The sequence below is a fragment of the Cavia porcellus genome, unplaced genomic scaffold, assembly GCF_034190915.1.
Source record: "Cavia porcellus strain 051 isolate PalLab524CR breed Dunkin Hartley unplaced genomic scaffold, mCavPor4.1 scaffold_23, whole genome shotgun sequence".
Classification (NCBI taxonomy): domain Eukaryota; kingdom Metazoa; phylum Chordata; class Mammalia; order Rodentia; family Caviidae; genus Cavia; species Cavia porcellus.
Window position 1 is genome coordinate 21,996,832 of NW_026947506.1, and position 15,620 is coordinate 22,012,451.

The 15,620-nt window shown below is 41.8% G+C and overlaps 1 protein-coding gene across 7 annotated transcripts in view; it reads right to left on the reverse strand.

Annotated features, from left to right (window-relative positions):
* Nucleotides 1–15,620, reverse strand: part of Hecw1 (HECT, C2 and WW domain containing E3 ubiquitin protein ligase 1) — a 388,661-nt gene that overhangs the window by 206,277 nt on the left and 166,764 nt on the right. For all 7 annotated transcript variants that reach the window (XM_063233918.1, XM_063233919.1, XM_063233922.1 and 4 more), the window contains one exon: nt 3,798–4,122. In XM_063233918.1, coding sequence (XP_063089988.1) covers nt 3,798–4,122 — 325 coding nt within the window. The remainder of the gene's footprint in view (nt 1–3,797; nt 4,123–15,620) is intronic.

Here is a 15,620-nt window from a genome sequence, read left to right on the forward strand (position 1 = left end):
CTGTTAATTTTAATTTTTCTCTGAGGATCATTTCTTATGAAATTTTGAATGCATAATTGTATTCTATTTTCATTACGTTTTAAATTCTAGAATGGTTTTGGGATAACATAGCATGAATGTGATTTTTCTCAAACTGTAATTTGATAAACTAATTTTGCAAATTATGAGTAATTATGCATATTTTACCTATTCACTTTTATTCTTGTGTTTTTAATTGCATAGTTAGTTCATAGTTAAGCAGTTTTAATAGAGACTACTTCTAAAAAAGTCAAAGGAATGATTAGTTTAGTAAGCTGATAGTTCTAAAAAAGTTTTAAGAGATCAGTTTTTTTTAAAAACATTGAACTGTTAATGAAGAGGTAAAACATTTATATACAGTAAATACATTCTCATTAATATAGCATTCTAATGATTTGAGATTTCAATTGTGCCTATCAAATTATGTTTCCTAATCCAATTAAACAATGTGTTTTCTTACTGTAATCCAAGGGTGTGGCTGAATCTTTTTATTAACCCTACACTCAATAGAACTAATAACTAGATTTTACTTGACAAAGTCAGATAGGCACTACTGAATGAATAAATGCAAAACTGCTTGATGGAAATCCTAATTTCTCAGAAACCTGCTTCTATGTATTTCTGTTTGACCAAATGATAAGCTTCTGCACATTTACTGCCATGTTGACATTTAAAAAATCATTTTCTAGGCCCCTGCTGGTTTGGTCAGAGCCTTTGTCTATAATACACAATGAAAATAATTGAATATTCATCCCTGGGTCAAGACAGGGCTGAATGAAGTATGGCAATTAGGGTAATTTGCCACCAAGCATGCAGGGAATAAAGCTTCTTGACAAGATAAATAAAAAAGTGATAGACAGTATTGATTTCCAGGCAGTAAATACCCATCATCTCATTATTCCCTTTTACTCATCCTGAGAAGTGAATTAGGTCTGATCCCCTCAATTTCATAGATAGGGAATCTGAAACTTAAAAGAAAATGCCTGGATGAAATCGTATACCTTGCCCAAAGCATAGCATGATGGTCAGCCAGGTCTACCTGTCACCGAAACCTTACAATCTTCCCCCTTTCTGTGCCACTAGGAGAGAATCATTTATTGTTCTGCTTAACTCATCCCAAGCTACTTCGTAACTGAGGGTAACCAGTGACATTCATGGTAATGTTACTGTACCGTTGCTGGGTTCCTGCTGTAAGGGCAGCTTTGGTGACTTGGTAACAGTGCTATTGAGACACATATCAATCACCCCTGTGTTCAGTTGTCTTCAACTGCCTATGGCAAGAGAAAATCATGTTTCCATGTTTTCCTGGAGAGCTGCAGAGGTCAAATGATGCTAAAGGCATCACACATTTGGCCTCACATGGATGTCGTGATGGCCCACTGATGTGGAATGGCTTACACCTGTGGCCACATCAGAAGGCCAACAAGTCCATGGCCAGTGAGGGTTCTGCTGCCAGACATGACAGCTGGGTGGATGTGGGTGCCATAGAACTGGCAACTCTACCTTTGGAAAAGACAGATTAGATGAAATCACCACCTATAAATTTCTAGACCTAGATCTGTGGCTTGAGGTTTGGCAGGTTCTGCCAGTCTGCAAGAGAACTTAACTAACGACTTGCAAATTTATGAAATCTGAAGATTCACAGACACTTTTGGATTGGAACATTGCATTTGAAGTATTACACCATGGAAAGTGTTGGCATTTTGCGTTAAATAACTTCACAGTTATATATGTGTAGCTACTATGAGAATAACAAACTGTCAGACTAAGATTCCAAGATGATGACTTGTGGTTACTTTTGGCTCAGCCCAAACACCATGTTAACACCAGACTTGAGGAGTTTCATGATATTTGATGTGGCTGACAGCCCTTCCTTCTTCCAACACCCTCCTCTGTAGTCCCTGGTGGTGTTAGCGCCTGCTGTCCTTCCACTGCCCATCTTCTTTTTGAGGTTCTCTCCTGCCTCCTTTTCTGATGGGGAACTTCTGGTGTTCTTTCAGCTCCCAGTCTACAAGTAACTTTATTGATCCTCACAGTGCCAGTCACTCTAGATCTGCAGGATCTATAACTGAGCCCAGGCCCATCCCTAGATGACAGTTCTTCAGGGACTGCATACCCTGGAAGTCCCCACTAAATTTATCACCTTCTCCCCAAATGCACCCCGCTTCTTATGGTCCCTAAGGTGAGGAATGGCACCAACACTCATCACCTGCAGATATGGTTGGTCCTGTGAAGAGGCGATTCAAGATTAGGTCTCTGCATGTGGTAAAAACCTCAAGTGTAACAAGTCACATCCCTGCATTGGAGGCTGCAGGCCATGTAAAGGGGCAACAGGTCCTTAACTCCAGCTGGTTACAGCCCTGTGGTGTTGCAGGCTGAGGCTGACACATTAGGGGCTTCTGTGGAGGACACTAGAAAGATGGACTTTAATATGAAATCTCTGTATTTTTAAATGTTCATAATTAATTAAAATTAAAACCGTCTGGAGTAAACGAAATACGTTTGGTAGCCTGTTCTCTTGTTTCTTGTCCTAGATTGATGGCATCTACTTTTGCTCAAGAACTAATTTAAAAAAACCATGAAATTTCACTATTTCAAAGTTCAATTTATCTAGTAAGTATTATTTATGTAAAAACTTCAGAAGTTATGTTTCATCTTCAATTTTGCATGTTCTATAAATATATTAACCAAGCTGATAGCAGAGATTCCAACAGGGACAAAAATATGTTTTTGACAGTTGGATAAGACTCACTTTAATCTATCAGAAAAGTGGCCGAGGTTGTAAAGTTACACACAACACAGCATTTCTTCCTGTGATGTTCATTGACGCTAACTCTGGCGCTACGGGTCAGAGTGTGTAATGGTACACCACGAGGTGGAAGGCGGGATGCTTTGGCCTGTCTTGGACCTAGTGTTTGTTGGACCTACTGATTTCTATGCCCCCCCAAATTCACACCTTGGATTGCGTAATACTCTGTCAATTTCTACCACACTACATTCTACCATGTAAAATTGAAGAAATTTCATGTAAATTATTTTCACAGTTTCAAATTAGTAAGATTTATTTGCAAAACCAATCCATGAGAATGGTGAAGGTCTGATACAATAGTTGGCTCAGCATGTACTTTATTTGCATAATTCGAATTTAGATTTGAGAAAATTCACACAGAAAAATCTCTCCTAATGAACTTTTAATTTGGAAACTTTTATAACTTTGAAATAAGCTTTCTCTAGCACCATGACTTTACAAACCCACCCTATCTTTTGAAAACAAAGCAAAAAAATGTTGGAGGACTGGACAAAGTGATTTATGTTGGAAACAGTGAAATCAACTGAATATTGATTAAGAAAATGGTTTTACTTTGATCTTAAATTCATGGATTTAGAAAAAAGGCTTTTGATATTCACTTATTCACAAATAGAAGAGCTTCTTTAGTTGCAAATGTGATGGCATTTGTGCCTAACTGGTCCTCACTCTGTTATCTCATGATTCCCTTCCATCAAGCAGAGATGGGAAGAGAGGCCTGATTGTTTGGACTGCAGAAAAACAAAGCAAGGGACTGGTGGGCGTCAGCGTGTGTCACTCAGTTCAATGTGTGTTTTAATTACACTGAAGAGTTTGGAAATATGTTAAAGTGTATGTGGAAATGAATTAGGAGTAATATACTTATTGAATTCCCAAACCTGTGCATGAGACTGCCATTTCTGCAGTACGGTGTCAGTGGCCCTGGTTAAGTCAGTGGCTCCATGAGCAGGGATGGAGGGGACAGGGAACTCACCGATGAGGTACATGCCAATCCAGTCCCCTGCGTCCACCTCCTCCTTGATGTCCCAGTGGATCACCAGGTCCTGCGAGTGCCCTATGGAATAGTAGGAGCTGCTGACCATGAGCGTGGAGCGGCTGTCCGAGGTGACCAGATCTGTGTCACTGGTGGAGCGGGGAATAGTGATGCCATCATGAGGGCCACCCCTGATGTCCATGTTGTGGAACTGGTCAGGATTGTAGCTGTAGCGGAGTGGCTCCTTGCATCGGCGCCGGCTCTGGGAATTTCGAGATGGAGACGCCATGGCGGCCAGGCCTAAAAACCTGTTCTGGTACAGATTCTGTGGGGACAAAGAGATAGTGAACAGCGTCAGGCACGATGGCAACTTTGTCCCTGTCTTCACGGGAAGTTTAAAATGTGCAGAGGGAAATAAGTTGCAAGGAAGCCTCCCTCCTGGGAGGTTAGAAACACAACATCCTGCATGCTCCTGGAGACAAGAGCCACGACTCTGGGTCCACACAGGGACAGCAATAAGAAGGATGCAAACATCCCAAGGCACCTGTGTTTGCACGTTCTGATGCAGTCTCAGCCTCTCCTGTCTGCTTTAGCCCACTTGATTCTAGAAAGACCAGGTTACATGCAGAATGGCCCTGAAGATGTGACTGCCCCAACCAAAGTGCTGTCTCCTGAGCCCTCCAATGTCAGTCCCATCAGACCCCATTTCATCTTTCCTGATTATCATCAGGGCTGCAGCATTCCAGATCCTACACACAGCGCACATTCGAGGTGGGCCCTGCTGAGTGAGGCAACCGTTCCCCCTCCACTTAGGAACCCTCTCTCTTTACAGAATGGCCCTGGGCCGCCTGACTTTTGTATTCAGGATTCAGACATCCTCGTAATCTTTTAAAACATCAGAATTTTTCAATAAAATCCACCCTCAGAGCACTGTTTTCCACATAGCCCATGTTATTACAGAAAAGACTGCGGTTAATGAACAACACAAATGTTCCCTTTTTTCTTTTTTAATGTTTACAACATTGAGTACTCAAGACGAGCTGAGCAGATCAATAACTTGTTTGGGATTCAAGCAACTTTAGAATCATGGAAGGAAGAGTGTCACATACAACTTCTCCAAGGGATTCATTTTTGAAACCAGCAAAGAGGATTCCGGTTTCATCAAAGAATATTAAAATTGGAATTTAAATGTACACTGTTTGGATTTCTGTTAAGAAAGTACACACTGTTCTATAACTAATAGTATCTTTTGTTCTCTGCTTCTATTTCTGTCTCTTTTTGCAGTTGATACTGGGGATTGAACCCAAGGCCTTATACATGCTAGGAAATGTTGTACCTCTGAGCTACATGGCCAGATCTTTTTAAAAAATTATTTTGAAATAGGTTCTTGCTAAATTTCCCAGGCTAACCTCAAACTTGTCATAGTCTTGGCTCAGCTTCTGTTTCTAGTTTCCAGAAGAGAAAAATGAAGTTCCAAAAAAGTGTTAAATCATGGTGTGTAGAGTCAAGGCACTATACTATAATTTACTATACGCATGAATCAAATGGAAGTCATTGACTTTTTGTTTACCTGCCATGAAGACTGGGCCCCAGCAACCACCTGCACTTTAAATTATGTAAGTCTGTTTAGCAGTGATTTAGGCCTGTACTTTTTCCATTTTCCAAGACCAGAGAACTTGCAAAAAGCCCATTAACCTGACATAGAACAGGTTGACCTCTAAGTCTTGATCCTAAATGGCCTTAATGGTTTATTGTTTTGTTTCGTTAGGAAGTTCTCTGGCCCTATTTGTAATAACTATAGGATTACAATAGGCAGAAAAGCCAGACTTACAAAGCATCTTATCACACTCTCAGGGCTGCATGTTGTATTAAAAAATGATTGTCACAGTTCTTCTGCCAGGAAGACAAGCAAAGTACCTGAGCCTAGGGGAGCTTAGACCAAATACTTGTAAGTCTCCCAGCACTTTGGCTCCTCTGGGCAGTTCAGGGATCGTCTCATAACCTATAGAATCTAGGCTCTGCCCCCCTAGAAACCTTTGCAAAATTTCCAATACAAAAAGCTGTTGCTATAATATAAAATTTCTCCAGTTGATGTATATTTTCAGTGGCTTAATAACATCCTACAATACTGTGGAGATGGAAAACTTGGAATTAAATAAAACAATCAAGTATATACCAAACCATGATCAAAGCTGGTGCAGGAACTTTCCTGCTCCTAGCTCTCTCTCCCTGGATAAACGAATCTTCATAAAGTTGGGTTCTTCATCTATAAATGGGTTGCTGGGGGAATTTGAAGAGTCAGTAAAAATCTAATTCTTAGAATATGAGGTCAATAGGTAAAGACTTAAAATATTGCTGGTCTTGCTTTAGAGACAAAGCCTGATTAAAAGACAGGGGGAAAAGAAAAACAAAAAGTAAAAAATTAAAAATAAAAGACAGGGTGTGGTGAAACAGCTAGATCAAGTCACAGGTCAACTCTTCATGTCACCCCAGAGTCCTCACACTTAGCTCATTCTGCACAGACCCTATGGGTCTCCTTGGGTCACAGCCTAAGTGGGTGGTTCATGCCAGCCCTCAAGCAGGGGCTCCTGTATTTTTGTAAGGTCTGTGATCGAGTAGGATATTTTTGCATTACTTTTGAGGAGGCTGACAGAACAATTTTTATCTGTATTCTTTCAACTGGGGCTTCAAAGAGATTATTGAGTGTGTCTCTTTTGTTAAAGACATCCATTCTGCTATTGCATTTTTCCAGGACTCCCCGAAAACTGGGCAATTCTCTTGCATTTTTCAAATTATATCAGTGGTCGCTGTCTGCATGGCGAGAAGGAAACATTAGTGAAAGAGCTCATTTGCCAGTAACTCCTGGGATGGAACAGTGCCACTTGTGTGGAATAAGAGAGGCAGCCTCAGCTCTTCCGGAAACCACACTCTCACCCACTGTGGCTTCATACTCCTCTGTTATGAACGTTCATGGAGCACATAGCATGACTTCAGTTTTAGAAACATAAATGTGAGACTGGCTTTTAATATTCCGTTATTTATACTTGCAGGCAGGATTTGTCCTTTGGTCCCAATCAGCTCTGCTACCACCTCTCTGGTGTCCTTTCTCACTCACAGGTCAGAAAGCCTTTCTGCTCTGTGACCCCAAGACTACACTCTCAGCTCACTACACTCTGTTCCCACTTCTCTATAGTGAAGCTTTGTCATCATTTGAGCCTCTGTGTCTGGCATAATTCCTGGCTTAAAAAAAAAAAACAACTCTTAAAACTTCAATTAAGAAAATTTATTTTATTTAATTGAGTACCTGTTATACTAGGAAGATTTTAAAGTGGATTATAAAGAAAGATTAAGTAGAGAATGACATTATAATTTAGGTGTAGGTGGTACAGAATGAGAGGAAAATGAAGACAGGACAGAGAGTTATGTAGAAAGGAGGTTAACATAAAACTTTTCCATCATGTCCTCAACAGGTTCACTTATTAAAGATTCACAGCATTTGCTTCTTTTTATTTTTAATTTTCCGGTTTTGCTGATGTATTGTCAACAAATAAAATCTTATTATTTCAAGGGGATGATTTGATGTAGTTAATCCTTGAGGAATGATTACTTCCATCAAGCCAGCTAACACATCTTTTGCCTCACCTAGTTACTCTTTTTAAGTTGTGCTTTGCTTCATGGTGAGAACAGCTAAGCAAATTCCGGGAGCTGCTTCTCGAATGCAGCAGGAGCTGCTTCTCGAATGCAGCAGGTGGGTAACTCTGTCAGCTCAGCTTGCAGTTTCTCTCCGGCCCTGTTTCCTGGGCTTTCACAAATGTTACCGGCACACCCTACAGACACATCAGGCTGCAAGAGGTAACTTAATGGTCCTCCCTTCGCATCTGAGCCATGGAAGATAGATGAAGGTCTACCTTGTTTTTAAATAGCCACTGTCTCTTCCTGCACAGCAATTCCAATGTTTTACAACCCTTCAATTCTTCCTAATCTCTGAGGCAAATCTCGTCTGACAAGCACCTTCTTTCCCATTCCTTGCTGGAGAGGAGCAGGAGTGGTTCTCTCCACTCTCTGTATAAAGAAGAATCAGCTGGCATCAATAGGTTGGGCCCAGCCTTTGCTCCACTCCACCTCTAATTCAAAGGTCTTTACCATCTCTTATTTTTGGCAACAGACAATGTGACACTGATAAGAGGATTCTAAGACTATCATATACACTTTTTCAATAAAATTATGATTTTTCATTTATTGGTTCTAATCCAGGGCCCCTAGTTATGAGCTATTGTAAGGACATATTTTCATTGACTCTTGAGAAAGTGAATCCAGTGAAAACAATCTAAACATACTCTGCAAAGAGCCTACTTTATAAGGAGTAAAATTCTACCTGTTGGATTTTTTGTTCTATCTAAGGAATCAAACAAGGCTTTGTTTTCCAACTTGAAGAACCTCATAATTTTTAAAGTCTTTTGAATTAAGTGCTACATTCCTGGTTTGTTGTTGTTGCTGTTTGCATCTTGGAACAGGCCTTGGAAGTTTACTGTAATTTACAGTATTTCTAGATACTTGAATGCTATACAGCACATTAGCAAAAACAAAGCCTTCTGTAAGGAGACAGGATCTTAAAAGTAGAAAATCATCTCTTCTAGGGAGGGAGGATGCTATTAGGCATGGAATTATCTTGTTAAGAAGGCAGGAAAATAAAAGGTTCCACTCTATCAGTTTCTTTCTGACAAAGTCATGGCTCGCTTTGCTGTTTTAGAACACGAGGCTGTGAGTGAATGCCATCTTATACATGAAAAGAAAAGAGATCAGAACCTATTGAAAATAGAGAATATAATTCTTAAACATTGCCTCTATGCTATACCAAGAAATAAAATGTCATAAGAGAAAAATAGGCCCCCAAGGAAACTTCATTAAAGTGTACAAGAGGCAGTTACAGAAACTGCATTATTTAGTTGGAAGAAATAATAATTTTGAGTCCAGGAGCAAATTTTATTTTGATCAAGTAGATGCCTGCAGCTTATTTTATTTTCTAAACAGCTCTGGTTATGCTACCAGGGGGTTAATAGGCTGAAAACAGAAGTCAAAATTTATTGCTTTCTACAAAGGATTTGAGAAAATTTACAACAAATGAAAGATTTGAAACGGAAATATGAAAGCCTGGATAAGGAAGAGGATAATAATAACATGGGCATCTACTCTATGTAGGAACTTTGCATACTATCTCATTAAAACTTTATCCAGTATCACTATTCTCAGGTTGGTGGGAAACCCAGTTCTGAACAGTTGATAAGAATTTCCAAGATCATAGACCTTATCACAGTAAATGGAGATTTGAGACCATGCATATCTGATTGTTAACTGCATATTTTTATTCTTAAGCACTGCCTCCTAATTATAACATGCCAGAGTAGCAGCATTTGAGATTCACATGCTTTGAGTTTTTTGGTAGCCAAGAAGCTAAAAGGAAACTCAGTTCCTTATGATCAGAAAACTGGAATTTTTTTTCATCTTCCAGGTCCTTAATGAAATGCTTCGTCTTACACTTTCTGTAGAGAACTTCACATGATATGGTGAATATTATCTTCAGAGGCATTTAAAAACTCATCAATGCAGAGGCAAGTTCCTTATATGAACTTGAGGTCATATACAGAGTGATTCTTGTCTCAGTTTAGTATATAGTCTCAATCCTCCTTCTCTGGCTTTGATGCAGATATAAACAGACCCTGAGTGTCAGGCTCTATTTAAAGTTATCTTCCTTGTTGACCTATTTCTAATCAGAGTCCCTCTCCTCGAAGCCAGCCATCAACAGAGTTGTATACTTTAGGTCTGCTTTTCCAGCTAGAGTAGGGCTGGTAAGAATGTAGGTGATGCTCAATGAGTGTTTTATAGAATTAATGAATGAATGAATGAATGAATGAATGAATGAATGAAATGTGGATGATATGGGGGATGGGGTACATCTGTCTCCCATTTCTCAGAGCCATGATGCAATGTTTTCTCTGCGCCTGAGGCTCTGAAACCCCTTTAAGTGCTTATTTTGCCTTAGGCACAAGACTTGGTGCCCAGAATCCTCAAGGTCTTTGTTCCTGAATTACAATGGAGTGGATCCAGTGCCCAGATGGCGGAGCCCCAGCAGAAGTCCTAAGAGACCTTTGAGAGACAGTACAGGCAAAGTAAGAGAACTCTGGCTGGATGGCACAGACTCAAGATCAGGACAGGTTTATCAGAAGCCCATAAAATGGGAACCAATGGCCTGTCCTATGCAAAAGTGTGAGAGAACACAATCATTCCCTTTGAGTCACCACTGCTAAGTGAAAATATTTTTCAGGCTAAAAAGAAACAAATCTATCTCCCTGAGCATTATCTTTACCATTTCTTGGTAAAAAGAGAATTTGGGGACAAGATGAAATACTTTTCAGATTTTCCTTCTCCATTTCACTTCCTGAGATTTGAACTGTCCAAGACTGTTTTGTGTTCCTATGACAAACTCCCCGAGGCTGGGTACTTTATACTGGAAAGTTCAAAGAGTGTGATGACGACATCCTGATGGGGGCTACCTGAGCCCGTCACGGCATGATGGAGAAAATGGGAAGTAAAGTGGCTGGTGCAGAAGACAGCAAATGTGGGAAACAGCCTTGCTTTTTAACAACCAGCTAGCCTGAGTACTGATTCATTCCAGTGAAACTCAGCCCTCTCTGCAAGATCAGAAGTGACCTAAGGAGAAGAGGGTAGGACCTCTGTGATCTCACTGTCTTCTGAGGCTCCACCTCTTAAAGTTCCCCCACCTTCACACCACCACAACTGAGGACCCCACTTCCAGCCTGTAATCTTTGTGGGCCAAATCGTGTTGTGAACCCTAGCAGGCATTCTGCATGTGCATCTGGACTTCTTCTTGGAAATACAAGCAGGTGTATGAAAGGGGTGTGGGCCAGAGGGGGGCTTGGGAGGCCTGGCAAGGACTCTGACCCCTGTTAGATGTCACAGGAGGAACCTGGGAGATGGCTTCCCTCCTGCCGTCTCTGTCCATTCTTCATCTCCCAGACACTGATTCCTGAAATTTGGGCCTTAATTGTGCTTTTAGCCTCCAAGGTATGTGGTGAAAAAGCTTTCTTTTGTGCTGGTCATTGAGGATTATATAAACTACATTGTGTGGGCTCCTTTTCTTTGAAAAAAGAAATAAAACCCACACGTTGCTGTCTAAATGGGAACATTAGGCAGAGGAAGTTTTAATAAGCAAACCAAGCCAAGCCAGAAAATATCCACAGAGAGATGCATGATTCAACATTAGGTTAAAAGAGTTGAGTAGCCTCTCCCCTATCTTTTCTTATGGAGCCCAATGGAAGAGCCACTTTTTGTAGCTCGGGCGTGGTTCTCCCTAATACTTGAAAGAAGCGAGCAGGAGCCCCAACTGGGCCATGTGCTCGGCATGCATGCAACTTTTGCTTCCTTGGTCAAGTCTGGAATTCCTTGGTGCACCTCTGGGTCACTTGAAAAATGTCTGGAGGTGTTCAACAGGGAATCTGTTGAAATCTGGGTGGCTGTAAGCTACAGAAATAGGCAGACGGCTTGGTGTAGGAAAGGGAGGAAGGAAGGAGACAGGAGGGGCACCTTCTGATAGAGGAAAATGCCTGCTACTTGGTACCTCTTCTGATCAACATAGAAAGGAAGGGTCAGGAGAAGTGCACAATTAAGTGTGCAGATATGGAGAGGGAATTTTTACCCATTCTCAATATTAGACAGGCTCATTCCCTCCTTGGGAGAGCATTAGCCTGATAAAAACTGGGAAAGCGGCCCTTCCCTCTCTGACACAGGCAGGATAAAGAACACATTTTCATTTTGCAGAACCATCATGGCACCCGGAGCTCCAGGGCCCCTGCTAATCTTACAGAAGCTACTTGGAAGGCAGGTCATGAAGCTGGCTGTCAGCAGGCTGTGTCATCTTCCCAGTCACTTGTACGAAGTGCCCCATAACTGCCTCAGTTTACTCCTCCTTGAGCCCCACAGCCATGTGCTGTGTTGAAGGTATGACCGTGTCTCTTCCCATAACCATCTACTTAGCTATATTCCTGTTCCCCAAAATGAGCCCACTAAAACCACAAATCACAGAATCCCCAAGTGAGCATTAGAGTGAGTCTGTCTCAGGTCCCTTTTAAGCCAGGGATGGTGGTGCATACCATTATCCTAGCTATGTGAGGGGTTGAGGCAGGAATGCTCCAAGTTTGAGGCTGTCCTGGGCAACTCAGTGAGAGCCTGTCTCAAAATAAAATTAAAAGGGCTGAAGATGTAGCTCAGTAGAAGAATGCTGATTCTTAGTACTGCAATAATAATAATAATAATGATATAATAATAATAATAATAAAGGAAGGAAGAAAGAGGAAATGAAGAAAAGAAAAAACATGGGACCCTGAGAAAGCATTCACCTGCCTTGTTTGCACAGTAGGTGAGTGGCAGCCAGGACTGGACGTTGGGTCTCCTGGGAGTGACTTGTTAGCTGACTCATTGGCTCATCCCTGCTCAGCTGTCCTGCCTAAGAGAGTACATCAAGCTTTTTTTTTTTTTTTTTTTTGGTACCAGGTATGGAACTCACTATCTCATGTTTGCCAAGCAGGCACTTATTAAGAGTGTGAGTCAGTGTTTTCCACTTCTGTTCATGATCCTGTTCAGGTTTTCCTCCTAGTAGGCAATGAATGGTTTTAAGAAATTCATATTAGTAGCACTTCAAATGTGGCACTACATTTGCATACATCGAAAATACTTAAAATGTATTATGCATTGTGTATATTCAAGGTGTTGTATAGAGTCTCTCTTAAACTTTTATACCTCATGGACGAGTGGAGCCACTGAGGTTAGATAGGTGTTTTGATAAATCTTTGGTTTGTTTTTCTCCTTCCTTCCTTTAGTCCATTGTGTCTATGTGTTATTTTCTATGTTCTAGACATTGTGCTAAATGTTGAGGATGGAGACAGAGATGATTTAAACAGCACTGTTGCCCTCAAAGAGCTTTGTGTAAGAGGCAGACATTTAAGCACTCAACTATGAAAAAATGTTGAGGACAAATGCCAAGAGTAGTGGACAATGTCCCCATGTGAAGCAAAGAGATGCTGATAACCCTTCCCAGATTGGGGAACAGTAAAGCTGTACTTGGAAGGAAGACGAGGAAGGTCAGTGATGACCAAAGGCAAAAGGAAATCCAGTATAAGACAAGGAAGCTCTTTGCATAAAGGTGCAGCCTTGGGGAAGGCGTGGTGTGCTCTCAGATTTCACAGCATGCTACTCAGCCACCATCCAGAGTATCAGGGCCAGCTGGAAGGCTGAGAAGAGGATCTCCCATGCCACACCAAGAAATAGCACCTATTTCATTGGGGAGTGGGGACATTTTAAATCTGGGAGTGATACGTATAATCTAGAAACCTCATGCAACATCAAAGAGGAAGACAGTAAGGAGGATGGGGCTGCTGTACCTGGGGAACCCCATTGCGGAGCTCTCCCAAAGGCTAAAAGGTCTATGCTGGGAGGAGATTCACTGGACAGGCATCCCTGAGTCTAAACCCACAACCTCAACTCCTGTCCAGCTATGAGATGTCATGATGGAAGTGGAGAGGAAAATAATCTGACCCGACTCCCTGAAGGGCTGCGTAATTTGAGGGATGACCCAAAGACACAATCAAGGAGCCCCCCAGACGGCACAGCGCCCTCTCTTTTTAATGGGCTCTCCCAGATGTTCATTCATCCACAATATCTGAGTGAGTCACGTACCACACAGCATAGTCTAAGCCAAATGGCACTGTGCCTAATTTTATTACAGGGGACTTTGCATCACTTACAAGCAGAGTCCCAGAACACTTTACTCATCAAAGCTAATCAAGAGAAGTAAATTTAAAGATTTTTGCATCCTTAATTTTCAAAGTTTGACTCACATTAGTGTGGACGGAATTGAACTAAGTTTCTGGAACACAATGTACTTGCAATTTCATCTTGCTATAGAATATGGTATGAAGTCAATCCTTTATGATTATATAGCAAAGCCACGTTGCCAACAGTGTAGGAGGATAAGTGAATCTGTAAATTAAACACGTATGAGAATTTAGCACATGGTCTGTATCATGCTAGGTGATGTGGTGGGCTGAATACCAGTTGCTGGGTGAGAAAGCGATACACAAGCAAGTCATTTCAATGCAGATAACAAGTTTACAGGGACTTACAGGATAGGGAAGTATCTACTGATTTTGTCTGATGGAGAGGAAATAAGACTTTAGGGAGTAGTGGGAAAGATACTTGGGCAGACGTAACATACACCAAGGTGTAGAATTGTAAAAACTACCTGACATGTGCAGGGAACAGGAAGACCAGAGTGTGGGAAGCAGAAGGAGCTCGGGTAGAGCAGTGCACAGGGATGGGGCTGGAGTGGAAATTAACCCAGACCTGAGGCCAAGTGTGCCACAGAATATCCATCAACGTTTTGTCACCATGACCACAAACGTTTAGAAGAACAACTTCATGGAGGAAAGATTTATTTTGGTTCTCTGACTAAGTCCCACCAGGGAGAGGTGGCACACGTCTCTAATCCCTCGGCAGGCTGAGGCAGAAGGATTGGGAGATCAAGTCCAGCCTAGGCATTGTAGTGAGATCCTGTCTCAAAATAATACATAAATAAACTAATACATAAACAAGAGTCTGGAGATGCAGTTCAGTGCAAAGGCTCTGAGTTCAGTCTGCAGTGACACACGTACATACACACATACACAAACACACACACATCAGAGTTTCAGTCCATTGTCAGCTGGCTCCACTGCTTCGAGGCCTGTGTTGAGACAAAAAACATCATGGCAGAAGGGCATGGCAAGGAAAGCTGCCCAACTCAAGACAGCCAGGAAGCAGTGAGAAAGAAACAGAGCTCCAGGACTTACTTCTTTTCCTGTTTTGCTGTTCCATCCGGCCTCTCATCCTATTGGGTGGTGCCCCTCTCATTCAAGGATGGATTCCCCGCTCAGCGATATGCCAATCATTCCTGAAAACACCCTCACAGACACACTCAGATTTTTGCTTTGTATCTAAATTCCTAATTTCCTAGGCATTTCTCAAAGCAATCAAGTTGACCATGAAGGTCAACCATCCACCCAGGGGGATGGGCTTCTATTGAAGCTAGAGAAAGATCTAATGGAGACCTTAGCTTTATTGTGGTTTCACAAATACTGTATCCCTGAGCATCTTTCTCCGGGAGCAATGGGGTAGAAGTTTCTGCTGAAGCAGAGGGGAAGCTAGTGGGTATGTTGATGGACATTGTAGTTTGAAAGGTCATTTTTATCTGTTTTTGAGATCTCCCACCAGGACAGGGAGTGGCTACCTTCAACCACAGTTCTCCAAGCATACCAAAGCTTAGGCACACGAGCCACCAAGCCTGTCATCCATACACAAGGAGGCTGACCCAGAGCAACAGCATGGTCCTTTGGGGTCAAAGTGTCTCAGATGGGCAGAGACAGTTTTGATATGAATTCAGTGTCAAACCTGAGACCAGTTTTGGAAAGTGATGTAGGGCAGTAATGAAGCAAAAACAAAAATAGCAGAGGCATTATAAGGCATCTGGCTGTTCTCTCCTTTGGTGTTTCATGTGTATCTCTCTTCTTCCCTTGCATGACAAAGCAAGCTCCTATCCCAGATGGAGTCACAGGTGACATGTTCCCTCCCAGGCTCCTTCCCTGTTATCACTGTACCCACTCCCGTGGTATTTTGAGCTCTGGGCACTTGGTTCCAATTCAAGCCACCACTTCTCTTAGCCATACCCAGCTGTTCCAAATCTCTGCACCAGAATATAATAGGAAAGCCCACAGA